Raw genomic sequence first — 27,027 nt, 5'->3', positions numbered from 1 at the left:
GTCTGAAACCAGAGCCCAGCCTGCTCTGATTGGTTAGCTGGCTGGGTCTGTTATGATTGGTCAACCGCTCAGAGATGTCCCGCCCCTCACGTACAATGTGTTGAAGCACTAGCTAATAGAAACACAAGTGTTACATAGTGCTTTTGAATGTGTGTAGTATTGCTATTTGTAGTTATGTTAATATCTGCATACTTCTTCCACCAATAGGAGCCAATGTGCAACATGAAAGTGTTGAAGACCAGTTTGTGAAAATAAGACACGACCTCATTAGTTTCATTTTACTGTTCTTTTACCAAAAACTCAAAATTACAATTGTGTTTTTTAAGCATGTGGTATAATCAACATTTAAAAGTTTTTTCAAATGTTTTTTTTTCCCTTTCAAGCTGCAATATTCGTAATGTTCAACGTGATAAAGTCAACGCTAAAATCATTCAAGTCTCCCAAATGTACCCGAACTAACAACAAGCCCTTAAATAGTGTTCTTCAGGTGAATTATATACCATTCCTCTTAACGTCGCTGAATTTTTGGCAACAGTAAATCCCACAAAAAAGAAAGTACCGCTAGTTTGCTACCATTGATGCGTGTCAAAGGCAACATCAGCAACAATTCAAATCTGTACAGGAAAACATTATTTGGCAAAAGAAAATAGATTCTCTGCAAACCCAACCTATGCTTCATTCCTTATACTCTCCTTTCATTTTCATAAATAGTTCAAAAATATTGCCAGTTTTTTCCGATAAAAACAAAACTCAATCAACACCGACGTACCAGACAATAAAAAAAGATGACGTGTAAATAAAGTCCTTTTGCTTTTGTACATCATCAGTAACAGTTAGTAATAATTAACGACAAAAAAAGGATTCAATCATTGCACCTAAAGTCGCAACAGAAACAAGAGGAGAGAATTCACTCATACACACAAACTCCATTTTTACAAGTGCACTATTCTTTAAAAAAGTGTATAGAAAGAAAGTGAATAAAATCGCTTGGGGTCTAGACATGTCCGAGAGAGAAGTACCTGAAAGTGAGAGTGGAAAGTGTTACACTCTGATGCTCCCTTTTTTTGTATTGCTCAACTATTGTAGAAGAATATAAGTCTTTTTCTTTTTTTTGGCAGTCCCTCGATGGATTTCAGTCACAGGAGGAACATTTGTAGTTTTCTCTTCATGACATTCCTCAAGAGTTTAAAAATGAATCAGAGTGTTGAAGAAAAGCTCGAGTCCTTCTCCTCTGACTCCTAGTGTTCATTTGGCTGATGATGAAAAGGAAAAAGGAGCAATCCCCGGCTCCAGCTGAATGCACCGAAGTGAAGCTCGGAAAATAATGCGCAGCTCGTTAGCTCGATAATAAAAAGTCTGCATGATTGAAGAAGCAAAATGTCCCCGCAAACGGAGATTCAATTTCTGTTTTTTTTTTAATGTAAAGAATATTCCAGGGAAGGCATGATCCGACGAGCAAAGCCTCGTTCGCTCGGCTGGTTTGTAAACATGTACAAATCTGACGTAGCAAAAAAAGTGTGTACCGTAAATGCATCAGGTTGTGTGTAAACTTTCACACGTATACATGTGGAGACAAAACTAATTCAAGTTCTGTCAGTGAGGGCCAACATGCAGGTGTTCTTCCTCCTGGCGCTGGCTGTGATGATGACGATGATGAGATGTGTTAACAGTGTTTCGTCTCTAGCTGCTCTCCAGGAGTTTCCCCAGCGTGTCGCGAAGCTCCGTCAGCTCAAAGATCTTCCCGTCCAGCAGCTCCAGCAGCGAGCGCAGACTGTCCCTGAACGCCTCGCGCTCCTGCTGCTGGCCCTCCAGGCGCTGCTCCAGCTCGCTCAGCCGTGACTCCAACGCCTGGTTCCTGGACTCCGTGTCCTGGAGACAAACAACACGCGCAGGTTTACCGTAAATGTTGAAGATTTAGTGCAACAAGGTAGTTCCCAACTGGTCTTTAACTCTGAACATCTTAAAATGAATCAAAAAGGATCCAAATCTATATCGATATATATTATATATTTATCAATTTAAAATATCTTAAAATGCGTAATGCAGTTAAAAGTGTACATGAAGTGTGAACATAAAACTCTCAACTATGGCTTGTCTGATGTTTAATAGCGTTACCGATACTGGATAATTCAGGTTGATATCGATTAGTTAGAGAAAAAGGTAAGAAAAAAGGATGCCTTGGACAAAATAGGGTGATACACACAGACAGAAGATATTTGCAACAGAGCCAATATTGGGGTATTGATTTTTCAAATGTATTTCACTTTCAACGCACTGCAGGAAATGGTGGCTTAGTGGCCAATTTATCATCAGCTTGTGAAGACTTCTGAGCACTTTTAGCAAAGTTTGAGATATTAGAGCAGTTATAAATTCACAAAATGTATAAAGGCTGAGTATTAGCTGCGCTTATACATAGCCTTTTCAGAAGAACCTGAATGCAGCATTAGCAGCCACATGCTATCATGTAACGCTTTGCTCACCTGTAGTTTCTGTGAAAGGGACTCTTTCTTAAACTGAAAGCCATTGGCACTCTCCACCTCTTCTTTAAGTCTCTCTAACTCCTGTAGGGTATAAAGAGAAAGAATGAATATTAAAAGATGAAACAAGCTGTGTAACACTTCATTAGAATGTCTTAGTAACACACTCCCTGTACCTCCTCCTTGGCCTTCAGCGCCGCCTCCAGCTCCTCGATGGTTTGGTTGAGTTCTGTCTTTTGGGATTTGATCACTGTGGTTTGGCCGCTCACACACTCAAGCTCCGTCACCTGGAACACAAACAATAATCTTCATCAGAACATAGTCAAAGTGAACTTTTAAAAGGTCACCTGCTCTGCAAAATGCACTTTTTGATCTATTTTATACATATGTGTCCCCAGTGTGCCAGGGAACTCACAAAGTTTCAGAAATTAAAACCCTCTCTCTTTTCCTCCGTACCCACATCTCTAAAAGTGGGGGAACAACGGAGCTGATCCAGATTTGCTGCGGTCATGACGACATTACTCAAATGTGGGCTGGCTTTACACCCACAGCCCTATCAGAAACGTTGCTATCAGAAACAACGCGCCAACTGTTTTGGACGTAATATGGTCTTTGTTTACATTAGCAAGCATCGCTAACACTCAGAGCTAACCTGTACTGGAGAGAATATGTGTAAAAAAGCCGGATAAAAAAAGGAACTCGCCTTGTGGTAAACCGGCGAGAGAAAAAGCATTTGAGCTCCATACTGTTTCCGAAATAATCCTTGAAGTGGTTTGGAACATAACATGGCGTTTAATCACGGCAGAGTTTAGCTGAGTATCTGCTGAGTTACCATCCTTCTCTTCTCTCTGCAGCTCACTGCTTGCCTGCACGCTCCAAAGGGGCGTGGCCAGCAGCAGCTCGGTTACATTCGAAGCTACTGACCCAGAATCAGCCCTTTTGTAACAGGGCTGAAATAGAGGGGTATGTCGCATGGCTACAATAGGTGATCTGTATTTTGAGCAAAACACTTCAGAGACATGTTTTGTATAGATATGGCCCTATAATATATTGTTCAAATATAGCATGATAGGTGAGCTTTCAAAGGATGGGATCACGTGTGCAGTGTTACCCGTTTGTGCAGCCGCTCCGCCTCCTCCTGGTACGCCCCCAGCTGCTGCTTCCACTGCTTCACGTTGGCCGAGGACTCCAGCAGAGCGGCCGTCAGCTTGGCGTTGTTCCCCTTCAGAGCCTCCAGCTCCGCCTCCCAGTGCTTATTCATACTGGAGGAACTGGGATGTGAGGGAGAGACCATTAGAGAGGCTCTTTAACATTTGATGTCCAACTTGGAGTACAAGGTTGTGTGATTATCGTGGGTATTTGAGAAAAAAGAGCTTTCATTTCTACATGGATAACTTTCTAAAGTCTTCCTGCAGCATTAATATCCCCTGAAGCACAACTGACAAAACTATCCCCACTCATCCAGTGGTTTATAATTAATAGGAAGCTTTTCAGTATTTTAATGTAATGCTTTAATGCTGTCCGGAGGCCCGGGGACCAGATTAATAATGAATGCAGGAATCGACAGGAGCCGCAGCACTCTGTGCCAATTCCATTTTAAATCAGCACCACAGAGTCGCTAACGGAGAGGAAGCTACACACAGTCCTGAATGGGACCTTTATATGATCAGGATTACAATTGAAACGTTATTAAGAGAAGAAAAGACGATAGACGATTTTTGTGCTTGAACGTATATGTATATAAATGTGTATATATGTGAAGTAAATATAAGTATATATTGAATATAATAATAATATTTTCTAAGTACACGAAGACACTTTACAATAAAAAAAGAATCCTACAAGCATATAAAAAAACATTCCTGAAAAAATAAAAAACACAGGTGCAATGAAAATTGAGAAGACCGTAAACTATGGAACCAGTTTAAACTGGTCATGAGATAGGGGAAGTAGAAGTTGATTTCACAATGTAATGTCTGAATAATAATGAAATCATCTGCATTTAGGTTAGTTTCCCTAATAATAATAATTAGCTTTTACTGTGCATTTTTCTCTGTATCACCTCCAAGGAAAATGTACTCTCAAATTACTGCACAGAAAAAGTGTGCCAACAATTGCGCGAATAAAGCAGGGGTAGAGTTTTGCTTCTGTTTTTTGCTGGTAGCTATTGGCCACCATCCTGGTAACAAAAATGGTGGACAGTGGATCAACCAAAGTAACTGAAGAAAACTAAATGCAGTGTGTGTTGATGGTAGATGCTCGGCTCTGAGGTAAACGGAAATGGTGGTTGTCTTTGCCACTCAGCGGTGAAAACTGTTAAATACACACTACTGTACAAAGAGGAAGGCAATACTTGGTAACATTAGCTTCCTTTTGTTTCTGACTGATCCTGGGTTAACCTGGCTGTGGCTCACCTGTGTGAGGGAGGCAGTGTTTTATGGGATGGCTCTGCTCTGGCTTCGATGTGCTGAGGCGTGTCAGGTGTGACACGCTCCAGCTCCGTGCCGTTGATGGTGTCTGGAGATAAAGGAGACAGCAGATCCCCCGGGATGGACTCCTGACACATGGGGGACAAAAGAAAATGATGTTATTATCTGTTGAAGGAACAGTTCAACATTTGAGGAAAAAATGTGTTCGCTGCCATGCTGAAAATGAAGATGAAGCTAGGAGAGAGCTAGCTTAGCTTAGCTTAGCACAACGACTGGAAACAGGGGGAAACAGCTAGCCTTGGTCTTTCAAATCCAGCTGATTATGAATCAAAAACTGCAAGGCTAGCTATTTCCCCCTGTGTACAGTCTTTATGCTAAGCTAAGCTAACTGGCTGTAGCTTCATGTTTAATGTAGATAGCGGTGTGGTATCTTCTCCTCCAAACATCAGCAAAAAGGGGGAACAAATATGTTTTCACAAAAGCTGAACTATCCCTTTACATTTGGATCATGACACAACAAACAAACAAAAACATGAAAGTGTAAATCATTCTGTGCTCTCAAAAATGTACAGGATGTTCTGTGGAATGTAGTTAGCGAGGCTTAAAGCTAGGATTGTTTTTTGTGCCCATTCTACTGGTCTAACATTCCAGTTCATCTCTTAACACTTGAATATTTGAAACATTTGCACATGCATATTAGATCTTTGATTGAATTCCTCTAAAGAAACGTCATATAATTGTCACGTGTCAGGTGATCAAACATCCCTTAGTGCAGATCACTGTCACTTTCTGAGAGCATGAAAGGAAAACCGGAGGGTTATGTGGGATGAATTCACAAAGACTGGGTTCTTCTGGTAGTTAGGCTGTTAGTCTTAAGGAGATCATGGTCATTACAAATGTGATTCTCCTGAAAAAAAATAACAAGTGATAAGCCTGGACTTAATACATATGGAGAAATCCATCCCGTCGTTTAGAAATAAATATGTTTTGGTAATAACACTGCATGGGAGACACCTGAATGGAGTTTGAATCATGAACTGAGGGTAAGACTTGGGGGAAAAGGGCCATCATAGTCATTTCATTTCTTCTTTACCTTCTTTTTACCAGGTTTGACTGACAACACATTCCTTTTTACAGCGCCACCCTGAGGAGGATTCATTAGGGAGAGCAGAGAGGTGTTAGAGTAGTGGCTTTAATGTGAGGCTAATGCTGATATGAGTGAAAAACAAAACAGCACAGTATGTGACATTACCATTAGTTTCAATCCATTTCTAATTATCCTAGGTTGGCTTTGATGTCAAATTGAGACTCCTTACTAAGGTTATTGACATTGAATTAACACTGATTCTAAAAGAAAAGGGTACTCCACTGTAAAACATACTAAACCAGAAAGAATCCAGGTGAAGAGTTTTTGTGCCTTTCATTTCAAAATCTTAGAAAGTAACAACCTCTAAATCTCAGGAACAAGTGTGTCAGTGTCAGTGTGCAGATGTAGCTGTTAGCAACTAGCAGAGAGTTTGTATAAAGTGGTGGATAGTTTTGCACTGAAAATAAAGATCAAGAAACATCTGTTTTAAGGTGCATGTGAACTTTATGCTATAGACATCTGGCTCTATGTTTCTATAGCAGTCTGGTATATTTGGATGGTTAACAGCAGGAAGTACAAAAGATACCAACGTAATACATCCAAAATGATGATGTCTCAATGCTTTACACTCCAGTTGCAGCCGAAACAAAAGGATGCATGCTAGCAAAACTTTGTAATGCTAATGTTACTTGTGTAAGAAGGAGGGGCTTCACGTGTCATTTTTTTACATTGTTATCTCTATTTGCTGCCATTTTTCACTCACTAATCGTCATGTTAGCTATGATAAAAAAAAACACTTTATTATCCTTGTAAGGACATTTGTTTTGGACTCCTTTTTGCAGTTCTTCAAAAGATACAAAATCATAAACACTACATAGTAAAATATAAAAGCTAGAAGCAACATATGTCTGTACACGTGAGCAGTGTTTCATGCTAGAGGACGTAGCAGGGGTGTTGATGGTGTTACCTGAGAGGGAGTGCTGCTGAGCTCCATCTTCTCCTGAGACTTCTCCTTCGCTAACCGCGCCGCCTCCTTGAAGTCAGCAAACTTTTCTGCAAACTAAAAAATAAGGAGATGGTAAAACTGACGCTCAAAAACACAACGCTAATGTTTTTAAATGGGAAAGTATAAACACTTATATTTCAACCAGACTCTCACCTTGGCCAGCTGGCTCTCAGAGGAGAAGCCCAGGCCGTACACGGTGTTCGCCCGGCTGTCGGCCCACTGGCCAAACTTCTGAGACGTCTTGGTGAACGTCATGTTGGGGGTGATGGTGCTGTTGATAATTGCCTGCGGAGGACAAAGTATAAAGAAATATTTTGTTTGTCAAACACATCATATTTTATTTTCAACCATCAGGGCTCTCTCATTCAAAGCAATGAGAGAAGGTAGTGATCTCTTGTTCTCTAAAACAAAAGGATTTTGATATATATAAATGCTTAATAAAGAAGTTTCACATACAAAATAAATCAATATTTCTCATACACTGTTTCTCGGCTGTTCTCTAAAAACTTCAGTCTCAGGGTTCCATGAGAAAATCCCATTTCCAGTTTATATATATTGCTAAAAATTACAAAAATCTCTGAAAGCTAGAACAACAACAGTGATGCATGTGCAAAGAAATAAGCAGTCAATGAATACTGATATTAAAAAGCCAGTCTTTGGCTGCACTGAAAACAAGTGGTGGACAAGGCTTTGTTTTATGGGATCACAACTTTAAACTGGTCTAGGAAATCTACAGGCATTTTCAAAGTGTTTCAAGTGTTTTCAAAAAAAGTCCCACTTGTGGAATTTTGAAAGAAACTCAACCAGAAACCTTTCTCTCTGTGTGACATCTGTCTCTGTTTTCTTCTTCTCTGCTGAGAGGACGTATTGTTTGTCTGAATAGAAAAGTCCTCCAGCACCGGCCCACCCGATCTCTGCTATTTCCAGCAGAACACAGCAGAAACTTGCTGCTCCAACCACAGCAGGAGCCACCCAGAGAAGCTCTTACATAACCATGCTACAGTAACCCCACCCCTGCACCCCGCTCAGGACTAAAATAATCACTGCCACAAAGATACATGTGACAGCCCCAACGCCTCCTCCACTGCCTCCGAGCCGAGGTAAACAAGGCAGAGGAACTGGGAGCAGACGTGGGAAATATTGAATATCACGTGTAGTTATGGAACAAGATAAGTTAAGTTGGGCCTCTCTGGTTCTGCATTAGAAGAAGGAACAACACACACACTGCAGTGAATGCTTGACACACACACCTTAGATCCATCCAGACTGATGATTCGATATACACTCCTGGTACAGTCGAAGAAGTATGAGACCGTGACAGCATGTTTACTCGTGGGAACCCAATTCTTCTTGGTGTTGGGGTCGATCTGGAAGACGTGGGCCCGGGTACTGAAGATGGGCTGCTCTCTGTGGGAGAGGGGGGAGGAAGGAGGGGGAGATGGAAGAGTCAGAAAGAGTATCCGTGCAAAGGGCCTCAAGTTTGCAGTTCATTTTTAAATATGCCGTAACTAAATACCGGCCTTTAAAGAGAAGAAATAAGCTTGGTTACACCATAATAGATCAAGTTAGAAACCCTTAAATCACTCCTGCTGACACATTTCAGCAAACAATGTGTGCATGTAGATTAATAACAATAATACATAAACAAGACCAAAGTTTGCAGATTTCCATTCTAACTTTGCAAGGCTGTTTATAGGCGCAGTGAAGGTAAGAATGTTTACGTTTTTTATGCTTACCAAGTTCAAAATCATAGTTTAGCATTTTAGCAAACATCTGTTATAAGTAATCTAAGCACCGGAAGCACACAGGAATGTCATTGGTTAAGCAGATATTTGGTCAGAAACCAAAGCATTTCAAAAATAAAATGGATTGCCAAGGGGAACATGAAGGTCTGAACCAAATGTTGTGGCAATCTAGTGATTTATTTTCGAGACATTTCACTGAAAAATGTAAATGTCCACCTCACAATGAAGTCAGGGAAGCACCAGTGTGTGTAGGCTTTATCCTCCGGGGACAATGAATGTGTCTACAATCTATCCAATCGATGTTAGAGCCAAAGGACCATTCCTAGAGTTGCATCGCTGACATGGCTAAAGGACACCAGTAACCATGTGAATAATAACACCGCCCTGCCAGAGGAACTGAGAGTATTGAGGAATGTGTTGAATCAGAGGAAGGTGAGAGAAAAAAAGCTCACAGATCCCAGCACATCCATAATTCACCAGCTGGCTGTGTTGCAGCACTAACAGTGACTGAGCGAGGGGGGAACACACACAGCCATTAGGCCTTCACACCGAGAACAAGTGGGTTTATGTACAAAGGGTAAATATTTAAATAAATAGTTTAAGGTGGCACATGAGGACAGATAGTAAGCATACTCAATTCACATTGTATCTGCAAGAAGTGATTTGGTAGGAAAAATACATTAAAGAATGTATGGTGTAAAATCAAATACATCTGCAAACATTTAAATGTGCTTCATTATGTAGATTGTCAGTATTGTTCCAAAACCCAAATACATTCCTAATAACTCCAGGATCACTCCATTAGACAGAGTTAATGAACCTTTACAGCCAGGGGGGATCAAGTCATTACAAATGATTTAGATTCAAATAAAGCCTCATTGAAGCTTGACAAAGATAATGTCATACAAACAATCATGAAGATCGTATTTTGGCCATCTTAATGATATTTATTCTGCTGTATATCACAATTACAGTAAAACATGAAATGCAAAATATGAAATAAAACACTTAAATTCCAAGATTTGTGCTGCGGGAGATGTGGTGTAGGAAAACATTGCAAAATGTTGTTCCTGATTTATGTTAATTCTACTAAGTGTTTTTAAATGCCTTGAGCAAATACATACCATCAATCTTGTTTGTAGCTTCCATGTTGTTTACACATAACGGTTTAAAGCTCATGACCAGGTCGGAAACACGTCTTTCCAACTTTGGAAACGTGACCATCCGAGGAGCATTTTAATATACCGTTTGTTTTTTAGGTGTGGGCTCATTTCTAGTTTTTGATGCTTGTGTTAAATCAAACACTTGAATAAAACATTGAATAAGAAATGCAGGATGTTACTTGGATGAAGAATAGAAATTATAAACCTTGTGCGTTGGTCCTAAGATTTCTTTCTTTAATCAAACGGGAATTATTCATCGAAAGAAAAATTGCAGACATTCTAATTTGCTTCTAGATGGTTTTCGAAACAGTTTCTGAGCAGTTGCAGCAGAGCCGTTTCCGACATGGAGAACCATCAGGAACTGGACCATTTACTGTTTCCTGAATTATATGACAGTTTAGACTAGAGATGTTGTGTGTTGGTGGTAAATGTGTAGTGAATGCTCTACATGTCTCAATGCAGACAGTGCAGCTCCCGAACAACTCGCATGACAAAACGGAGATTTGACAAATTGAAAAACAGCATGTCAATTGATTTGAGATCACATGGCCTCAGATCGATACTGTAGAGCGAGTAGATGTATGCGTCTCTTCTCTTTGTTTTGGCTGATGTAGCTGTGGAGATCCTGTTTTCTACCTGCTACAGAGGCAGTGCAAAAAGTGACATGCTCCAATGACTTGGCCAAAGGAAGAAGCGTCAGGATGTCAAAAAAACCTGTGAGGCCTTGTATGTGTGAATGTGTGCAGACCAGAGCTGAACAGCAGGTTGAGACAGTAAAGGTGACCTGGAGGCACCTGGCCCGACGGACAGAGATCATCGGGCTCTGGGCGGCTTCCAAACATTGTTATGAATGAAAATAAATGTGCAAGGTCTTGGATTTAAAGCTAAAAGAATCCTGGAACTGTCTAAATAAATCCATAAGAAACTAAGAGCAGATTCATGCCTGGAGATGTCCTGACCCGACTTTGTTTGGAAATGTCCAAAATCAATTACATGAATTAACAGAAAACATGCTATATCATGATATATACATTTCAATATTTAATGAGCCAATCATAAAAGAACCTTTTGGCCATATAAAAGCGTTATTTCAGTTCATCAAAAACAAACAAATGCAACATATCTTACACACATGGTTTTCACTGGATATTAAGGGTGTTAAAAATATAACTTAAACATATTCTCTTTAGTTATGAGACTAAAGTAGTGGAGGAAAACCTTCAATAGTGTGAGATGTAGATTATATAGTAGTATAAAATGGAAAAACCCAAGTCATTTTCAAATGTTAAGTAGAGTTCTTGAGTTAACTCACTTATTTATATTCCACTGCTGGACATTAGTAACAACTTAATCTTGAAACTGAACTCTTTTAATGATCTAGTTTTGGTCCCAAGATGATAGTCTTCCAGGAGGGGTACATTTGATTGGTCGGCTGGCATTCCCCTCTGGGACACACAGCAGTTGTTCAGCCTCTGAGGGATCTTCTGCTCACGTCTCAGTGTGTTAATTAAGTCAGCAGATGTTATTTAAAGATAGACACAGTTAATCAAAGAGATGGTGGGAACACGAGGCCGTGCACACGGGATTCACACCAGCTCAAACACGCAGGAGAGAAATACTGTACTATATCTGACCGAGTGTGTTAAATAGTATTTCAGTAGAGCAGCACCAAGGGTGGAATTTAAAAACAGATTAGTAAGTACTGCAAATACAATTTTGAGATACTTTACTTTGATACTAGTTTATACTTTTACCTCACTACATGTCAGATGGAAATATTATGCTTTCACTCAACTATATTGATTTGATAACTTAAGTTACATTGCTAATCCAAACACTTGAAAACATCAAATATGGTACATTAATAAATGAATATGTATTAAAGAATAAAAGTAGGAAAGTAAAATAATATAAAATGTTTGGGATCTGTAATTTGCCCATTGATACACTCTTTTGAGAGTTCATGTAATTTGTGTGTAGTTGTGTCATCTTTGCTGTGGAGGTTTTTCCGTGTGAGCATGATGAAGGTATTACACTTCCTCGGACATGATTTGCTTAAAACCAGTCTTCCATGTTGTCTATCAGGAGTCAGGACATGTTCAGCACAGTTGGTATGTAAAACCAGCGAGGTTAAAGACAAGGAGAGTTTGAGAGGTTGGCTTAAAGGTTTCTCACCTTGCCTGTCACATTACCAATGATAACAGAGGCAGCTTTTCTATTGAAATGCAATGGGTTATTGTTTTCACACAGAGGTCAATAATAGTCAGGATTCTCATGTGTAGTCCCTGACTGCTGGTTCCTACAATTATTTGAGTGAATGATATTTCTCATATCTGTAGAAGACACTGTAAACTAGCTGAAGCCTTAAGTTGGTGACTCAATACAATTTTGCATATATTTGTATTCTTCTCTTTCAAAAGGAACACAGAAGGCCAATGAGTTATCTGTGTGAAAACTAATTCAGCCAACACAAAGTTAACGTGAGATCTAGTTTGGAAATATTTTTGGATTCAATATGGATATTTTCTGGTTACAAAAAAATAAATATATTTAGCTTTTAAAAGGGGAATTTTAGAGCTTTAGATTGCTTTATATTATTGAATAGTTAAAAATGTATTTTCTTGCTGTTCTGTTTATAGTAAATGTATTATTATTTCCTGGTTTTATTTAAGTTTGTAAAAGTCGTTTTGAATGCTTTTATTTTGAAGGCATCTTTGGGCACCTGGTGTAATAGTATATATTGGGGCAGGTGGTGTTGGGAGCCCGAGCACCAGTAGGCATATCGTTTTTTACCAGAACGAAACAAGCACAGCATAGGAAAGGCACAGGGAATATATTGGAAATGTTGTACTTTGGATGATATTTGATCGACAAATAAATGTACCATCTTGTCTTGACTTGGGTCATCTTACAATTCGTTTTCTGGTTCCTTAGTGGCAGTTATATTTTGGGTTAACTTATCAGTTTTATTTCTTTATGATTTTGGCCACGACAGGGGCATATCAAATGTTAACACACTATCAAGTAATACGTTGACACATGTTTGTGGCCTCAGTGGGTTTTAACCAATAGAGAAGTAGTTGTCTTCATACCACAAAATGGTAAAACACAATGAAATGATGCAAACAAGATAAGTGTCCTTCTACTACGGCAACCTACAAATGCAGCAAGACGTCAGGGGCAGGCGAACAAAAACAATACAGGTAGGCTTGTTCATTCTTTCCGCAGCTATCTGTATGGGGCCAATTTATCACAACAAATACTTTGTGTTCTTTCATGGTTTTAGTAAGACAAAACACAGCTTTAGCGTCATTTTAAGATGAAAAACATGAATCAGCATAAGAGGCATTACTAGATACAGTAATTTCTTTAATTTGATTGTTGGAAAACACTATGACTTCAGAGTGTGTGCCCTGACCACATTTAGCGGGTTATTCAACATTTCAGGGTGTCATTAGTCTGACAGCGTGGCCTAGATCAGAATCTGCCCTCATGGTGTGTGAGTGTGTGTTTGTGTGTCCCTCAATGAGTGTGAGGCGACTGTTAGCCCATAATCCCTTGTCACAATGAAACATACTGAGGCAGTCATGTCTCAATGACGGGAGCTTTGACAGAGGAATCTGACCGCAGATGTTATCAAATCAGCAGCTCTCCACTTAGAAGCAGCAGCAAACAGAAGACACACAGACACACAAATGTTTGTTTGCATACCAGGAAACAAAGACATGTAGTGTCTGCGGCTTAAAGTTCATGAGCTCAGATTTGATCGCGACAGTTGCAAATCAGTCACTCAGGACATTGAGTCCTGTTGATGCCATATTTAGAGTCAGCTTGGATTCATGGGAGAAGTTATGTTATCCTTATTTATGATAAAGGTTGCCCTCTGTCTACCTCTTTACCTGAATCGTTAAAGAGTATTTATTGATGACGTACATTTTAAGTAGGGCTGCAATTAACAACTTATTTTCATGTACACTCATCTAATATTTGAATGTCTTTTAATGTCTTTAGTTTTTATCTAAACAACGCAAAAATAGTTTTTATTAATGACATTAAAGTGCATCCTAACATCTAGGAAGAGTCATTTTAATTTAATTATTTTGTATGATACAGGTACTTCTTCAAGTGCCATCATCAATTGATCTGTTTATTTTCTCGATTAACTGATTGATGGTTGGGTTAGGGTTAGGGTTAGGGTTCTGCATCGTCTATTGATTAATGAAAGAATTGTGAGAGCTGTCTTTGACTAAAGAAACTCTTAGTTTATTGACACACGACTATATTCGATTGATTTAATCGACAGATCTGGATATCCAAGAATCTCGACAAAGAATCTTGAAAAAGCCTCACTTTTAACCCTGTGTTCACTAGAAATGTACTCATAAGATAAGAAAGTAAGGAAAATTGGTCAAAATGAAAAAGCATCAGAAAACGTCTGACTAAATAAATCTTTGGGACCAAAACTCTTACAATTCTAAAACAAATGTCGTCCTTATTTCATTTTATTCTCAATTGAATGCCTTCCTACGCTTCACTTCACAAAAAGGGCATTTTAATTTAACAATAGAAAACAGTTTACATTCATTCATCAAATACTGTGTTTGAGCACGGACGGCTGCAGAGAAATAAACCTGCATTACTAACTCAGCTGCTGCGTTGTCATGGTAACAACCATGCGACTCACGGCTGGGCATGAGCTGCAAACATATTCTCTCTCTCTCTCTCTCTCTCTCTCTCTCTCTCTCTCTCTCTCTCTCTCGACCACACTGTAATATGTGTAATATATGACAAGACTCACATAGAAAGTGAACAAGAAACAGAAACCAACTCAGCTAAGTTGACAATCCTGCAACATCAGCTCAGAAACACTTTGAGACAGAAATGAACCCAGAGAGCACTTACCTCCACCAAAGTAGCTTCCATATAAGAAATAATCTGTGTATCTGTCGCATTATTTGAATCCGCTCTTTAAAATGTAATGGGTTCTTCCTTGGCCCGTACTAGACCCTTACAACAAGTTTTATGAAAATGAAAATCAAACACAACCCTCCTTGCTGGTAAAAGTAATTATTAGGGCTGCATCTAAGGATTATTTCATTTGTGTAATCTACTGTTTTGTCTCTTTTGAGCCATTGGTTTAATAGTGATATGGTTGTCAGCAAATAGCAAAAACAAGGCCCTCACAAGTTCTCATAGTGTTATCCTTATGTCAGCTTATATCATCATAATGTGAGGAAGAAATTGCGAATATATTTAAATTTGAGTAATTGGAAATAGGGCATTTTTGATTAATGATTGACAGCTTTCATTAGTAATTTAAGTGTAACTTTAAAAGGTCCCTCACAACTCCTGAGATTAAAAAAAGGAAGAAGTGTCCTTTCTTTTTAGATTTTCTGAAATGTTTCATTCTTAATGTGTTGTTACATTAATTAATTGGAGATCTTTCAACAAATCATATATTATCAAATGGTTTTAAAGTTAAACACTCAAGTGCAGAGCCACCTGATAAAATCATCGCTTGTTCATTGTACTTAAATTCCTGTGCTTCCAGAATATGTGTCTGTTAACCGGAAAACATGCTGGCAGCAAGTTGAACTCTGACTTACTTTCCAAACTGGTTAAGCAGAAAATATTCCTTGGACACTGTTTTATTCAGAAGTGCCAAGTCTGAGGAGGACGGCTTGTTTACGGTCATCTATTATACAAGAACTGAAGCTCCAGTACTTGTTTGAACAGCTGAAGTGTGACTTGCTAATTATAGGGGTAAGTACACACATAGGACATGCTCTGGTTCTGTGGAATTGATTGTGGGACTGGATTATAACCATTGGCCTTGAGAATTACAGAGGATGTGCTTCGACCCCCCACCCCACCCCTGCCCCAATATGACAACAAACCAATCACATGCTACATCATCTGCTGTCCTCTGGAGTAAAAACTAGGTCGCTCTTGATCAGGAGAATCACCATACATCTGCAGGTTCAAGCACATGCATTACACCAGCCAAGAGCAAGGAGATCATTATGGTCTGGTCCCCCACCAGACCATCATTTAGTTTAAGTACGTTTGCTTTCCATTTGGCGGCACAAAATAAATTATTTGCATTTATTTTATATTGAGCAGACAGTAGCATACTTTTTGTCTTACAACCTTTTAATCATATTGTACTAAAATAAGCAACAGTCTGACCTCTGACCCTTTCTCCATAGCCTGCTTTATTACAGCCTAATCTTTAGCTCATCTTACTCTTTTCTACATGTATTTCACTTCTCCTGCATTACTTGCACATTAGTCTTGAAACATTCTCTTGACCTTTTTCTATTTCTAATCTGTTTTATTGTCTCTTTATTTGTTGTATATATGTTAATGTTGCATTGTTGGAGGAGCATGCAGATTCCATTGCCATAACTACACTGTAGCTACTGTGAATATGACAATAAAGCTTTTGAATGCTCTATCTTTTTGGAGTATGGAGGTTGTAAGTGGATATACTGATGGACAACCTCTTTTGAATGTTATTATTTGTTGTAAGTAAGTTTTCTTTATAGGTGTAAGCATTTTCTTTAGTATGTCATAAGAGCTGACAGGAGAACTCTTCATTTAGTTAGCCATGGGTGGCTAAGCTAAAAGTGTTTCAGCGTTGGTGCCCTGCTAAAATCTGGAAAAATAAAGTCAGTCATACACTGACATGTAGGTGGAGAACTTCACCTTGAAATGCCTGTTACATACCCCATTTTTGCTGTATTTCTGCCTCTTTCGTTGAGTCGAAAATTATCCTCTCGGTGGTCTCTTGAGGGCGATGTGAACAGCCTAGCTTCAGCTTTTGATCCCCCTTCTCAGTGTGTCCAACTTAACGCCGCTGTGGTTGTTGTGGCTTCACGGCCACGGAGCTCCTCTCAGTCCAGACATGGGCTTGGTGGTGGTGTTGTTTCTGTCATGCCCTTGTTGGAGTACATTTTTGTCTGATGGTTTCATCCAAGCAAACGTGTCTGTGCATGCATGATGAACGCAGCGGCAGCACTGACTGCTAACTAGTAGTTGCAACCGTTAGCTAAATAAAACTCCTCATAAAACCACGATTAGCGGGCTAAACTCGGGGCCATACAGGCAGGAAAGGCAGTGTGATTTATAGAATCATTTAGGCTGTTAAATTTGCCAAAATAAAAAGAAAAACTATTCGAAATAGACGAACGACCGGTTGTCTAACCGGTAAAACTGCGCAAAATATGATCCACCCGTTGCTAGCAGGATTAAAGTAACGTTACTCCGTTAGCTGCTGCCTGTGTGAACAAACATGTAACACAACACTGAAATATGACAGATGTAGATTTACTTATCCTCAGCCGAAAAAACGTCCAATAAATCGACTTCTCATAAATCCCGCTTTCAGACGCTGGCTCTTTCGTGCAGTCCGCTGTGCCATTAAATTAAATTCCTTCAACCGAGTTTGGCATTAAAGAGTTGTTCCCTGCTGCAGCTCATTCCTCTATTAACCCCGCTCTGCGATGGTTGCTATCCTGCTTCAAGAGAGAGCCTCATCCCCGCTGTATGGGAGAAAACACTTGGTGCATAATCAGGGTTTTATCATCATCAACGAAGACAGCTCCAGCTTCACCGACGTTAATGTTAACCGAAAAATGTATAGGGCTGTATCTGCAGTCACAGATTTAAAAATAGCTGATTCAATTTACTGTTCTTTTTCTTCAAATGTTGAACCGGGATTCAAATGATGATCCTGATGCTCCATCGGCCGGTTCATCCTCTTATCATCCGCCTGTCTGGTCCATATCAGCCCGCATCTCATTCATTTAACTCGGCTCCATCCACCACTGCTGCCCTGTACGACGTCATCACGTCACCGCTGAAATGTTGACGTAATTGGCAAAAGTGTTTCCTCACATCCGGTGTGTCTTTTTCAAATACTAAAGCTATGCATTTTGCAGTGGTGAAAGATGTACTCGTAGTATATAGATAGTTAAACCTCATTGTAGAAACACACTGTTAAAAATAAGAACAAGTAACCCTTTTACAGAATGACCCATTTCAGCTTTATATTATTGGATTCAAGATTCTTTAATTTCACTCCAAAAATACAAACTACCGTATATATGGAAGCACAATGTCGTTATCCACTAAAAAAACACTAAGAATTGTAATTATTCATTCATTATTTATGCATAAATGTGAAAAAACTGTTGTATTAAGGATTTATATATTTTAAGAAAACCTGGTAGGCTACTCTATACAAATATTTGTTTTCATGGCAATGAATAATTACAAACACTGTTTTATAGAGCACAAGGGGACATCACTAAATGTCTTTCTTTTGTCCAAAAAACATTACAAGACCGCATTATGATCAATTTATAAAAATGTGGGACATGTTTGTAGTATAAGTAGTTATCAGTGACGCAGAAACACATTATTGTATATGTATGGTATGCATCAAACACATTATTTCAACATTATATGCTACTGATGATTGCCATCTTGTGGACAAATATTGATATTGGCAGTACTTAAATGCACAGATCCTTCCTATTTTAATAAACCAAACAATTAATCACAATTAGATAATTGGCGATTTAATTGATGATGAAAATATTTGTTATTATTGATTGACAAAAGATGTTTCTTTCTTTTGGCATGCACTTTGTTGCTAATAGTTTTATAAGATTTGGAATATGGTCCTTGTAACAACATATTTGTAATCCACCACTATGCATGTGATTTGTATTAAAGGAAGTTCACGTTTAATACGGTAACATTTAGCCTACATTTGTCATGTCCATTGAGCAATACTTTGATTTTCAGAAGGTATTTTACACATGAAGACAACTTGTGCACAGATACGACCTGTTGACTAAAAGTAAACCCCCCCCTAACCTTCCTGTCCTTCATTTCTCACATAGTTTCCCTGACACGCAGCAGGATATACATAAACAGGTGCAAGGTTGATATTTGCCTTGGGTGAATCATGGGTCAATAAAAAGTAGAATTTAAAACACATTATGCAGATTTCATCTTAAACATTAAAGTATTAGATTAGGCCATTCATATGTGTTTTTATTGGGTTCAAATTTGATAAATATGTTATTTAACACTTTTCTCACAACATGGTTAAAGCCTAATATGTTTGTTTTTTTATCCCTTTTGCACAACAACAACACCAAACTAATTAGAACTTGTGGGGCTATAACAGACAGGCTCCTGACATTGGATACAGGCTACATTATATTTAGACGTGGTAAGAACCATAAAACACAGGCATTTTACATGATGCTGCATTTTCCTCAGTTCAAATTCGTCACAGGCCACAACTAACTAACCCAGATTCACCTATTTATTGTTTATGCCAAATGCAAGGGTTCATCCTGTGTAAACAGAAATGAACTTCCATGCATGTTACAAATGCTTGAGATGAAACACTGGAAGACCAGTCTTCTATTTCAAGATTACGCTGAGCATGAAGACTCAACTGGAGCACGCTTGGCTTAGAATGAGATCAACAGAGCAGCACTGAGTTGTGTTGAGAGGTGAAAGCAGATTCATCAAGATATTACAACAATGGATGCTCTGACAGAAGAAGTGGCACCGTCGGATGTGGACCCTGAGATGACAGCGCTGACACCTGAAGATTTTACCGGACAAAACCTCGAGGCCAGTGATGAAGTGGAGAACCTTAGAAACAGGTACCGATCAGTTATTCTAAATATTGTTTTTTGGAAACATTACTTCAGCTCAAAGTCAAAGTTTTCTGTGTAGTATGGTTCATTTTATTTCATGTATTCCCAAGTCTCCAGAGGCTCATTCTACACAATTAAATTGGATCTGTTTTTCGTATGATATGAGATTTCTTTAGTGTGACTAACCTGTACGTGTGTCGCTCATAAGTGTTTAGTATACATTCAGTCTATTAGGAAAAGCTAGCTTAAATGAATGTAACCTAATACAATGAATTCTCCCTTCATGGATTCATTACCCAGTTACATTTTGAACTTGTTATACCATGGTGTTGATTTAACTTTACAATCGTGTTACACAAAGAGGGCTTTCTATCTTTTGGCCAAGGGGTGGACAAAACACTTCAAACCAAAGCCTCCGCAATGATAATAAAGTAATTAGCTAAATTATTTATTTTGTAGCTTTTTTCATATTTAAATTGTTCTAATCCAGTTAACAAAAAAGCTAAAACTGTCAAATCTAGGCCATTTAAAGCTGTTATTTTAAAAAATAAGTTCATTTCAACCGGGTTTCATCTGACGCTACTTCCCGTTTTGGCTAACATTATTAGCTTTACCGGACTGACTTTTTCAAAACACAAGAAAAAAAACATGGTTTAAAGTTACTTTCTGACAGAAATGATAGAAACACCCACTTTGATTGTGCATTATTATCTCTAATATCGACTATCTTATGTTTGTCTGCCTTTAGTTTACGAGAGGTTGTCAGCGATGACAACGTCCAACCTAAAATGCAATGCCTGATGATGGACCCCTCCTTCTCCATGGTAACTATGCAAGGCGAGGACAGCGGTATTGCATGGGAAACGACCCCGAGTCGCAGCAGCACGCCATGGACCTCTGAAGCTGGAACTGTGGATCTGAGCTCTCCGGTCGCAGTGCGGCCTGCAACACCTGGGTCTGTTCCTGCAGGGAAAATCTTCTTTGTCATGGACGACGAGCTGTTCTCAAGACGGAAGAGAACTAAAGAGAGGAAGAGAAAATCAAAGGGACAACAAGTTGTAGAAAGTTCTGAGAACATCTCAGGAAGACCGGAGTTATTCGAAGTTTCACAGCTAAATGTAAAAACTGAAGACGGAGAAGAAGAGGAAGCGAACGATCCAATGGTGGATAAAGAGCAAATGCTGTTTAGATTAGTGTCTGAGGGCTCTGAAATCCTAAACATTGTCGTTCCTCCGAAAATGGCCACTGTGGATGAAGAGGAGAGCAAAGTAATGGTGGACAACCTTTCTTATCTAGAGGACAGCCTTGTTCTTAAAGCTAGTGAAGAGATTCGTTATGACGACCTGGTGTTTACAGGAATGGACGAGGCAAGTGATGACCAGGTCAATCCCTCGTCCTCCATTGGTCCAAATAAAATGGATCCACCTGGGGCTCCAGTGGCCCGACCTCCAGGCAGAGCAGCTGCCGGCAATGCGGACTACTTTGAGGCGTTCACCTTGGTTGAGGCTGAGGCTCCAGGAGGTCCTGCTGTGATCGTGCAGGAACAGCAAGAGGAAGAGGAAGAGGCTGGGACTGAGATCCAGGACACTGCGGAGACTGAAGACCACACCACCACCACAACAAAAAATGAAGAAAATGACAAGTCAGACACAATCAGCCTGGAGGAATTCAGCAGCGAGCTTCTAGATGAAGTATTCTACGGCGGTACAGACAACTATATGAAGCCTCTAGAGAAAGAAGATGAACGCCCACCCTCTAGACTCCCATCAAAACTGAGCGGTTCAACTTTGTTTGGAAGCCAAGAGGACATCCTGACTCCAATCTTTCTACCAGAAAGACCTCTCAAAATTATTGATCAAATTTTACTGGAGGAGCCCAAAGCCATGGCTTTCCTTTACACTGACCTGTACGAGGAAGCAGTCGGCTGTCGGGAGAAAGAAGAGGATACAGAAAGCCTGACATCTGAGAAGTCTTTTCACAGCAGGCATTCAGACAGAGAAGCCAGGGGATATTTAGAGAAATATGTCCTCATAGATGAGACACCTGCATTGGAAGTGGAGCCAGCTGAAGAAGTCATTAGCCCAGAGGAAGGTTCTCGGGTATTGGCCCAAGATCTGTGTGATTTTGATGATTTGTTGCCTGAGCCAGAACAAGGAGGGGTGCCAAATTCAGAGGAAGAAATCACAGACTTCTTCAGAGCCAGTGACAACTCTTCTCCATGTGATGTAGATCCTTTCCCTCTGTCACCTAAAGAGGATGAGGCCCAATCATCTACACAAACCAAGCAGAAGACGACGAAGAAAGTCTCCATTAAGGTAGAGAAAATCCCAGAAGATCCACTTAGCGTCTCAAGCTTTGAGTTTGTCTCAGATGATCCTTTCTGGGAAAGAACAGATGAACATCCTGCGGCTCTGGATGAGAAAGATGTCAGTACAGATCAGGAAATGTGGAAACAAGATTTGGAAAAGCAAAAGCCAGTTGCTCCTCCCAGGAGAAAGGCAACAGCCTCTTTTAAGGCATGTCTCGACCTCACACCTCTGACTCCAGTTGACGATATCATGCAGGAAAAAGAGGAGGCTGGTGGAAAGGAACAGAGGGTGGAGGAGAAAGAGACGGCATCACCTGCAGAGACTGCAGATGAGGGAGATGGGGATGGAGAGGAAATGATGCAACCTATCTCCAATGATGCTCTAATGGAAGATGCCTTGGTTGCAGAGGAGTCCCCACAAACTGAAAGTGTAGAAGATAACAATGAAATAACATTCAGAAACACAACACCAGCTGCTGCTGCTGAGGAAAAACACACTACAACAGTAGAAGAAGAGGACAAAACTGAGACTGAAGCAGCTACAAAACAAACTGAACCAGAGGAAGTAAATATTACATCATCAGAATTGGTTAACACAGAAGTTAATCCAGAAAAACTGAGTGATAGGTCAAATGAAGCAGCTAAAGATAAAGGACAGTGTGTTATTCTTTAACTGAACTATAGTGTATTTAGCCAGTTTGTTTTTAAGTACCCTGATGAACTCATTCAATGTCTTAAAATCACAGAGGTACTTTCTGAAAAACCTTTCTATAAAGACTGCAAAATAGTTTTTTTTGTAATTGAACACATTTTCAGAGAAGGACATTTTCCTTCCTTTCTCCAGGTTAACCCAGGCCCTGCAGTGTGGACTTGTGACAATAGAGCATGAATTATAGTGTTTTGTTTGAAAGAGGTGAGGGTCATGGGTGTGAATAAAAAAGGTGAGAGTGCATGTGTCGTTGTGACGTTAGTGGGGATCTTCAGCTAAAAATAGGCCTCTCTGGCTGTAAACCTGACACCTCGTCTCAGCCAGGAGTATGCGTGACCTCTTGTAAACAGTCAAAAACCTGTGTATGTGCATTATACTTTCTATATTTCTTAATGTTTTCCAAAACCAACACTAACGCTGAATTAAAAAAATTGTGTGTAACTGATTCCATGTTACACCACCATGTTTGTGACTGTGTATAGAGGGTTTCTTTTAGCCAGGACTATACTAAGATTGGACAGTGCAGTATTTTCCCCGACATAATCAAAAAAGCCGGTTTATGTCAAGAATTGCAGATATGGTTGCTCCTATGCCTGAGTCCACAGATTCCCATCTGGAGCTCTGCAGTGTTCCTGAGCACACATTGTATTTCGACACCTTTTTAACACACACAGCAGCAATAAGCAACATGAAATAAATCAAATTCAACATTTATAATAGAGAACTTGATACAAAAAAATTAAGTTACAGTCACAAGAAAGTAGCTACAACATAGGCCATGCAGCACATATTTAAAATACACAACTAAAGAATATCATACCAAATCCTTATAAAAGGCTAGTTAAGCATACAAAGAGGAAACTACCAGATAATTCTAAATAAACACATGGAATAATTCATAAATAAACACATGGAATAATTCATAAATAAGAAACAAATATAAGTATAGGTTCGGTCAAGCATTAGTCATTTTAAATATTTTAACCGAATATAAATATGTTATGGTCCTAATTATGATCGGAGACATCCAGTGTTATGAATGAGTATTTCCCATCAGCTTTTACTTCAGTCACCTTTTTTCCTCCACATCGACAGGTGGCAGCTTTGAGTTCATGGTTTACCATTAGGTCATAGAAATACAGTAGATAGAGTAGATATGCTAATTCACATAGCTAAACAATATTTTATTTGGCCAAATTCTCCAAATACATACAGTAATAATTATAAAAATAAAGAGAATAATGAAATAAGTTTTCGTTTTATTTATATATTTTTCGTATAGCCAGTTAGCTAACATATCAGTTTAGTATACCGGTTTGTAGGCATTCTAGTTGGTGTATTTCTATGCTGTGTTTTACAACATGGGATAAGCATAGGTGATAAGTTAGCTTTTTGCTAACTCCACCATGGACAATGGTCCCAGCTTTTGTTCTCCTGTCTCTTCTGAAGAAAACGGAGCAGAAAACGGTGACAGCTCGTCGAATGAAGATGGATTAAACGACGCTTTTGGCGACCTGGCTGCCCTCCCGGTCGAGGTGGGCGAGAGAAGACCGACGTGTTTACGGTGCCGGTGAGCTGAATTAAAGTGAAGCTAATGCTAGCTAGCTAACCAGTTAGATTGGTTGGAAACCCTCCTCCTCCTCCTCATCCCATTATTCTTCTCCTCAAGTTACTGGCATGCTTTAATGAGGGAACAGATTAATGTCGTTAAAGAAAAGCTGAAGACCAGCTGAAACTGAGAGATGGGGGCTTATAGGCTGGGATGTAACGGTGCAATCACAGTCTTCAACTTTCCTCCCATGTAGTCGCCCTCAGAAGGTGTGTCTCTGTCCTTTTCTTCCAACACAACCCCTGGAGGTCTCCACATGTCTGTACATAGTGCAGCATCCTGCAGAGGTGAGTAATAAGTAACATGTCAAATGTGGCATACATGCCCAACACTCGACTACTGTTTGAAATGCTTATACATTATATACTATCGGAGCATCCCTACTATTAAAAACAATAGTCAGGTTAGGTGCACATGCAGTACCAGACAAAAGCTTTGGCATACCTTCTTTTTCAGTGTGTTCTGTTTTCTTTTTGTAATTGTGTACATCATAAGGGAATACCCAAGACACCAAAAATAGGTATATACGTAGTCAGGAAAAAAAGTGCAAGGCAAACAATATTTTGTATTTTTGATTATTCAATATAGTATTTGTTTTTACTAAAGCATCGCCCACTGTGGTCATTATCTCAACCATCTTCATGAAGTATGCCCCTGGTATTGTATGTCCAAAGTAATAAGAAAGATGGAAGCAGCGATGCCGAATGCTAATAATTGGCCAGTTTCAAATAGTCCTGTATACAGTATTATTACATTGCATGTTTATTCTTTTTGTCTGGCTGATGAATTTAAATGTGTTGTTCTTTCCACTTTTCAAAACCAAAAATCAACTGCTCCTTCCAATGAGATAGCTAAAGAAAACCAGGCATATTTGTATAAGAGGCTCATGGTTATGCCTTTTCTAACCTCCAGTTTACTTTCAGGAGAGCAGAGTTCTTCGCACAGTGCCACTACTTGCTGCTTGTTTGCCACAAGGAAAATGCAATGTCATAGTGGGAAGGAGATTCAATGAGGAAAAGTAAGAAGTCATTCTCCAATTTTAGCTCTCCGCCACACCATTGAAACACTTTTGTCTCTGAATTTACAGATATATTGAGTTTTTTTTCTTCAATTTTTCCCCTCTCAGGCACCCGGAGCTGGCTGCGGTGTGTCGGGACAGCAGGACGCTGATCCTGTACCCAGGTCCCAAATCCCAGAACCTGGACGAGTTGGTACAACACCAGGAAGTAGGCACAGTGACACACAATGTGATCATCATAGACGGCACCTGGAGCCAGGCCAAAAACATGTTCCTGAAAAACAACCTGTTCCACCTGCCTAAACAGGTGTGTATAACTGTGTTTTCACAATAACATAGGTTTGATGTGATGTTCATTTTGTCAAAAAGAGATAACAAACGTTGCCTTTCAGTGGTGTCATTTGACTAATGTTCATTTCTCTTCAGTGGCCTTAAAGTTGATTTTGTGCAACTATTTAAGAGCATATTTTAAATATAAACGTTCTAATCCTTAACACTTTGTCCACGTTGATAGGGGGATATCAGTGAGGACTGGTGGTAACAACAAGTGTTTATGTCCCAGAATTTAAGGGTAGCAAACACTTGGTATAATTGAAGATCAACTATTGTATCTGTTTTAATTCCAGGCAAAATAACTTTTATTATTTGAAAGAAATCAGTTAATTTCTCACCCTTCTAATCACCTCTGCTTTGGGCCACCAGGTGCAGCTCAATAGGACTCTTTCCAGTCAGTATGTGATCCGCACACAACCCTCCAACATCTGCCTGTCCACGCTGGAGTGTGCTGCTGTCTCGCTGTCCATACTGGAGCAGAATGACGACATCCAAGAGGTGACGTGATGAAATAATGATGATTAATATATATAGCAGTTTACTAACACATCCAGCAGATATGGAGCAGCATTAGCATTTATTTAGGTTTGTGTTTCTGAAAACAGCTTCCTGTGTCTGGGAATGAGGGCAATCACTGAACAAAAACAGTAAAGTCGCAGGCTGTAAAAACAAAAGAAATGAGTTGAAATACCTTCAAATGATTCAGAGCTGAGAGGAACTGCTGTAAATACATGTAGGTTCATTAATATGAGCAACCCGTTTCACGTACATGTTATAGTTTAATTAATTGTTAACTGTAGCTAAGTTAAAAACTGACCAGTGGGAAGTCACCCAAATCAAAATGGAGTACATAGATTTGGTTATTTTTGAGAGTTACAAACAGAGGTTGCAATGCCAACAAGAAGCCATTTTGTTTACACCTTCTCCATTTGTGTGTCCAGGTTCTGCTGAGGCCCCTGAAGGCTCTGTGCTCCTTCCAGCTGCAGCACGGTGCTCAGGTTCACCATAGCAAGGAGCATTTACTAAAGAACGGCATGTACGACAAACCCATGCCCAAGAACAAACGCAAGATAAAGAGGATGGAGAAACTCGTCACTGACCACAATGTCTGCCCAAGATGAGGGAGAGACTGAGCAGAGGAGCTCGACTGATTCTGCTCAGGACTGTTTCATCAGAGCAGCATCAGGGCGCACATGTGGAAACCACTGGACCTTTTGAGACTTTTTTTGTGTTTATTGCTGGCAAACTTAATTTATATATTTGTCATTCAATTTTAAAAAATAACGACAGGTTAAAGTCGTAGTTTAAAGAGCCTGTGACACGAGTTTCCCCCATCATCCAAACCCATCAATTTGAGTAAATATTGTCCCCTTGAAAAACGTTACTGAACTGATTTTGGATATTTGTACTTTGATAACCATTAATCTGCCCTTCAATGTTGACCATATTCTGGATTT

The 27,027-nt window shown here is 39.5% G+C and overlaps 4 protein-coding genes across 5 annotated transcripts in view; 2 read left to right on the top strand and 2 right to left on the bottom strand.

The window, feature by feature from the left end:
- LOC104966875 (secretory carrier-associated membrane protein 1) overlaps positions 1–27,027 on the bottom strand; it is a 397,416-nt gene that overhangs the window by 133,915 nt on the left and 236,474 nt on the right. The window lies entirely within an intron of this gene.
- Positions 272–17,738, bottom strand: LOC104966865 (homer protein homolog 1-like). The gene is made up of 9 exons (XM_010796178.1): positions 16,637–17,738; positions 8,250–8,406; positions 7,153–7,284; positions 6,961–7,053; positions 4,892–5,034; positions 3,589–3,748; positions 2,654–2,764; positions 2,481–2,561; positions 272–1,869 (listed from the first exon to the last, which is right to left on the bottom strand). The coding sequence occupies exons 1-9, from the start codon at positions 16,639–16,641 to the stop codon at positions 1,681–1,683; spliced, it is 1,071 nt and encodes a 356-aa protein (XP_010794480.1). The 5' UTR covers positions 16,642–17,738; the 3' UTR covers positions 272–1,680.
- Positions 19,242–23,298, top strand: si:ch1073-398f15.1 (cardiomyopathy-associated protein 5). The gene is made up of 2 exons (XM_010796179.1): positions 19,242–19,599; positions 20,342–23,298. The coding sequence occupies exons 1-2, from the start codon at positions 19,475–19,477 to the stop codon at positions 22,572–22,574; spliced, it is 2,358 nt and encodes a 785-aa protein (XP_010794481.1). The 5' UTR covers positions 19,242–19,474; the 3' UTR covers positions 22,575–23,298.
- On the top strand, positions 23,990–26,854 carry dtwd2 (DTW domain containing 2). Its single transcript, XM_010796181.1, has 6 exons — positions 23,990–24,180; positions 24,416–24,506; positions 25,143–25,237; positions 25,346–25,544; positions 25,940–26,068; positions 26,512–26,854. The coding sequence occupies exons 1-6, from the start codon at positions 24,017–24,019 to the stop codon at positions 26,689–26,691; spliced, it is 858 nt and encodes a 285-aa protein (XP_010794483.1). The 5' UTR covers positions 23,990–24,016; the 3' UTR covers positions 26,692–26,854.

The sequence above is a fragment of the Notothenia coriiceps genome, unplaced genomic scaffold, assembly GCF_000735185.1.
Source record: "Notothenia coriiceps isolate Sejong01 unplaced genomic scaffold, NC01 NC01_scaffold00037250, whole genome shotgun sequence".
In the NCBI taxonomy this organism is placed as follows: Eukaryota; Metazoa; Chordata; class Actinopteri; order Perciformes; family Nototheniidae; genus Notothenia; species Notothenia coriiceps.
The sequence above is the reverse complement of the archived record's forward strand: the minus strand, read 5'-3'. Positions and strand labels throughout refer to the sequence as shown.